At 50.1% G+C, this 5,281-nt stretch overlaps 1 protein-coding gene across 1 annotated transcript in view; it reads right to left on the bottom strand.

Annotated features, from left to right (window-relative positions):
* Positions 1 to 2,067, bottom strand: part of LOC117286902 (major allergen I polypeptide chain 2-like) — a 15,634-nt gene extending 13,567 nt beyond the window's left edge. The window contains exons 1-2 of the mRNA XM_033765979.1: positions 1,451 to 2,067; positions 774 to 954 (exon numbers count right to left, since the gene is read on the bottom strand). Coding sequence (XP_033621870.1) covers positions 774 to 954; positions 1,451 to 1,601 — 332 coding nt within the window. The 5' untranslated portion in view covers positions 1,602 to 2,067. The remainder of the gene's footprint in view (positions 1 to 773; positions 955 to 1,450) is intronic.
* Between the last annotated feature and the right edge of the window lie 3,214 nt (positions 2,068 to 5,281).

A 5,281-nucleotide genomic window follows, 5' to 3' on the forward strand; every position in this document is an offset into this window, starting at 1 on the left:
GCATGTGTCCTGTGTGCTTATCCGAGTACAAGAAATCCTGCTCCTGGGTTGGAAGTTGGACATCTTCCCAAATTGACAATAATAGCACTTTGGGAACTGGATCAGGACAGAGACTATTGAAAATCTGTACAACACAAAAGCAAGCCCGTGTTTTTAAACTGAAGACATGCACAGGGCAGATCTGGTAAGCAGCTAAATAGAGCCAGGGGCTTCCTTGGACACCTCAGGGATAAAATCCAGAGAGTGAAATGTTTGGCTGGGAGCACGGAGACAATGCAGGGCCAAGTAGGGTTCTATCTCAGCTGCTGGAGCAGCCATCAAAGTGGACACCGGCAGAAGGGAAGCTGCACGTGAGGCAGAAGGCTCCAGGCTCGAAAACACAGCTCACGGGCGCCTGCCTGTGCAGGAGCGGGACTGAAGACTCCTTTCTGAAAAAGGTTAACATTCTGCTCATGCTCTGCCACGTCCTCTAACGCAGGGAGGAAAAAATAATCACAGGACCGGAAACACCGTGTGTGTTTCACTCGTCGTATTCTCCGGTTTAGCTGTGTGTCCTTTACCTCTTCTACTTGAGTGCTATTTGTTGTCACAGGAACAGGTGTGGCAGCACGACAGGCTGGGTATGCACGCGACATGTTGTAGAGGGGAGCAAAGGTTTATGTGTTTGCAAATCTCAGCTGTCATACTTTATATGATTTTGTGGACTTTTTATACATGAAGTACTACTATATGCAGCATATGAAAGGCAGCAAAGGGATTAGACAGGGAGTTACCAAGGCCATAAATCCAATGTCTTGGCTTTGATTCCTCCTTCACTGTAGCAATCCTGGATTTTTTCAAAGGCTGCCTTTTCTGGTTCAGTAGCGTCTACCTTGTCAAGGGCGTAATACAATGGTTTCTCAAATCCAAGGGCCAGTTTACTGAAGATTTCATAAAATATGACACAAGCTTCCGCTGAAAACACAGGCAAGAAAGCATCCCATTAAGTCTCCGGGAAGAGAGGGGCTGAGGTCCATGTTTCCCCACCACTGTGTCTACTGCCTGCTGATCGATGTCCCACAGAGCACTCCCCACGCTCATGACTGCTGCCACCCGAGACAGAGACCACATTCTCCATGACTTACTGCCACAAAGGAGCGGTTCAAGGGCCACCACAAGGGCCACAGCCACAGCCCCAGGCACAGCAGCTCCCACGTTTCTTGCCTTCACATGAGCACCATGACCCCAACTCACTCCCTACTCTCTGCACAACTAGTTACCCCTCCTCCACCAAATCTTTCCATTCATTCAAAGGCTGAAGGCTCCAGAGCTTTTCTGTAGGACTCCTGGGCCACGATCTCCCAGATGCCACCTAAATCTAAAGCCTGCTTGGAGATCACCGGGGAGATTCATGTGAGATAAAGTGGGAGTGAGGCTCAGGAAAGTCACCTGCTCCCTCTGCCACTCTCACCTGGCTGGACGTGCAGCTCCACGGTCACTAGCAAGGCCAGCACAAGTACTGCCCCCTTCATGGTGTAGATTCCTGAAACGCTCTGCTCAAGTGAGGTTTCTGCTGCTTTATAATCCACTGGCTCTTGGAGCCCAGCCCTGGTCCATCCCATGAGCTCCAAATGCTCATGGATGAGGACACGCGGTTACTCCAGCCTGAGGGGTAGGAAGCACCTGGAGCACCTCCTGCTCCAGGGAGCAAACGTCTTAGAGATGTTTACCCTGGTTCTTTGAGCATTAAGTGACTCTACCTTTGCCAAAAGAGCAATTGGAGCTGACCTTTCTAAGTGTCTCCAGGCTGGGCCCAAAGTGCTCCTGTCCCAGCACTGTGGCCTCTGGTTATTTGTCATGGCCTGTCAACCTACCCTCCTAGCTGCACTCTCTCACGATGTGGGGAAAGCCACAGACATCAAGGTCAGCTCTGTGTCACCACAAGTAACAAAATTATCGTGCAGAAAACTGACATATACCTATCTGTGTTTAAGACCTGGAGAAAAGTGTGTAGGTCCAAGCCTACCTAGGATTGATTGGAAATCATACATACATATTGTATATAACACAAAAATAGATAAAAATAGATGTGGCCTATATTGCCAACAGCACATGAATAATGGTTTTAAAATATGAGACATATACACAAAGGAGTTTTGTGTTTTGTTTTGTTCGGTTTTGGTTTTGGTACTGGGCATCAAAGTCGGGACCTTGCTCTCTTGGGAGGCAGGCAGCAGAATCACAAAGCTAAATCCCCAGCCCTACACGAAGGAGTTTTATTCAGGCATAAAGAAGGATACATTTGAACCATTTCTGGAAAAATGAATACACTTTGACAATGTGATACTGAGTGAAAGAAGTCAGATACAACAGGCTAAGCATCCCATGGTTTCTCTTATATGAGAAACGCAAAGTAAAAGTAATTTCAAAAGTAAAACAAAAGACACACCATTGAGCTCCGTGGCACCACACCTGCCTTGGAAGTGCAAGGTCCCGAGTTTGACCCCCCACACCTCAAAAAAGGAAGACAGGGAGAGGGAAAAGAGCAGAGCAGCCGGAAAGCACAACGTTAATCAAGGGACCAAATGATGAGTGATAACCAGGCTCAGACATGTGGGGGCCTGATACCTGTGACGAGGACATTTGACCTCTGTGTGTCTTTATAACCTAGTGTAAATGATGTGGAAGAACACCAGAAAACTCAGGCTGAGGGCTGAGGGTTTCCCTCAGTGGTAAAATACTCACCTGGAGCACAAGAAGCCTCGGGCTCAACAGGACACAGAGAAACACGAAAACACTCATCTGGGCACACCCTATATTTCATCAGTGTCCCTCAGACTCCAAGGTCGTAAACACAAAGAAGACTGAGACACGAACACTAACCAGAGTGCATGGTGATCTGACAACCGGAGCTCAGAACTTGGCACCTCTGAGCAGTTACCGTAGGAGAATCCTATTTGGCACAGGGTTCTAATCACCAGAAGAAGGTTTGTGTTGGGTCCTGTCATCTGCTCTCACACGTCACTAACTCCGTCACTGTTGACTTAGAGCAAAGGACAGCCAACTGCCTGTAGCAAAATACTGCTTAATTCTGACTTCCACCCACTCCAGCCTGAAGCAGCTGAGGCCTCTGCTCAACTGTTCCAGAACTGACTCTTGCTAGAGTGGCACAGTGCTAAGTAACCGGGCAGAGGCCATGTCAGCCTCTGCTTTGCCCAGCAGGGTCATCTACTCTGCTTCAAGATGAACTCTTACAAAGACAAAGCAGAACAGCCACTGGCATGCCTTCCTGTAACACGTGTGACCCTTACACTGCGCCAACCACCGGCCCCCAGCTTATCACAGGGATGTGTGCACTGAAGTTCCCACAGGAGAGAGTGCGCGGTGCTAGGCTCCCTAGGTACCACAGTTCCAAGCCACTCCCTCCTTCCAGGCATACTCTGCCCTTGGACAACAGCCCTGCCCTGCTCTCAGGTGTGGCTCTCCCCTTGGCTGGCCCACTCAGGACAGTGTATCCTGATCTAAAAAGCTCTTGTCCTTATTCGTATTTGTGTCTTCTCTGTCTGTTTTGGGGACAAGGTTTCACTTTCTGGTCCAGAGTGACCTCCATCTCATGGTGATGCTTTTGCCGCAGCCTCCCAAGTGCTGGGCTTACAGGAGTGCACCACCACACCTGGCTCTTTATTTATAGTTTTGTCTTAGTGAATTCTTTTGCTGTCCACATCACTGGCCACTGCAGCACTGTCTCACATGGAAGGCAGAGACTTCAGCTGGTTCAGCTCATGTTAGAAAGCCAAGGGCAACTGGGCATGAGTGACAGAGCCCAGGACACCAAAGTCAGCTTGTTGAAACCCGCCATCGTGGTGACCAATCCAGCGTCTCAAGCGTGAAACTTCACTGAGGGGAAAAAGCGCTGATTGGCTTCTGAGGACCCCAATCCCAAGATCCCCCTTACCAGACCCCACCTCCCAACACCGCAGACCAAGCCTCAGTGTGACTGCAACCCATACTAGGCTGTCTCTCTGGGGAGGAGATTTTGGAAGAGACCTGGGGAGTTAGGCAGTGATTCATGTGCTAACAGGAGGAGGTGTTTCAGGCAGTGAGGGCGGCTCCTGTGACGGCCCAGCTGAAGAGATGAGCGTGGCCTGGTCACAAAACAGAGAGGGGCTGGGGGTGCTGCTCAACTGTAGACCATTTGCCTAGCGTGGCGAAGCCAGAGGTTCCAACCCACCACTACAAGAACAGAACAGAATGAAACAGAATGGAGAGTGACAGGGTAGCAGGGATGGCACGGAGGCAGCAGGAGTCAGGGACTGGGGCTGTAGATTCCAGACATGTCTTGGGCCACAGAAAGGACTTAGATTTGACTCAGGAAATAGCTATGGGGAGATGGTTCTGTGAACAGAACAGAGAGAGGCAAAAGGAGAAAGCACGATGGGAGAAAATGACGAATTCCTTCAATTTTCAGGGGCTTTAAACACATTTGGTGGCAGGACATAGTCGAAGACCACATTTTAAAGACAAATCGTCTCCTTTGATGCCCGACCAGTGGTGGACATCAGGGCCAGTGGTGGAGGTGAAAACTCAGGCATCCTGGACAGAACGGGAGATCAGCTCCAGGGAGGCCACAGGGCAGACATGATGGAGGCAGGGAAGGGCAGGAGCTAGGAGGTCACGGGGGATCCTTCTCTCTAGCCTGCCTTGACACTTGCTAACAATCCTCAGTCTTCTCAAAAGCTCCATAAAGTCAGCCATGCATTGCGGTGCACGTCCATTATCCCAGCACTAGGGGAGTTGAGGCAGCAGTATTAGAAGTTTAAATTCAGCCTGGGCAACTTAGCAATGTAGACAGAAGCTTTCTTAAGATAAATACTTAAAAAGGGCTCCACACGCAGCTCAGTGCAAAGCCTTGGTGTAATACCCAGAACCACCAACCCCCACAAAAATCCACAAGGTCTTTACAGACCACCAGGTGTGACAAACCACCATCAACCATCTCTCTGGGGTCTGATGCTCTAGGCTGACTCCTTTCCCACTCAGGTTTGCCTGTGCTTCTATCTCTTCAGCTGCTCAGGGCCCCTGACCTTGGGCAGAGACCTAAGAAGGAGAAAAGGTAGAGCCAGAGCCTTTGTTGACTCTGGAGCTTACCTTCGTGCCCACACATGGCTCCCCTGCCACAGCCCCAGGCGGTTCCCGTACTCTCTAAGGTCCTGTCGCACACAGGCACTCCCTGCCACACTGTGACCCAAGAGCAGGTATAAAAGGACACTGAGTTGGGGATGGAGCGCCTGCCACCTGCATC

This window comes from Fukomys damarensis, unplaced genomic scaffold (assembly GCF_012274545.1).
Source record: "Fukomys damarensis isolate Sample0158 unplaced genomic scaffold, DMR_v1.0_HiC HiC_scaffold_19, whole genome shotgun sequence".
NCBI classification, from domain to species: Eukaryota; Metazoa; Chordata; class Mammalia; order Rodentia; family Bathyergidae; genus Fukomys; species Fukomys damarensis.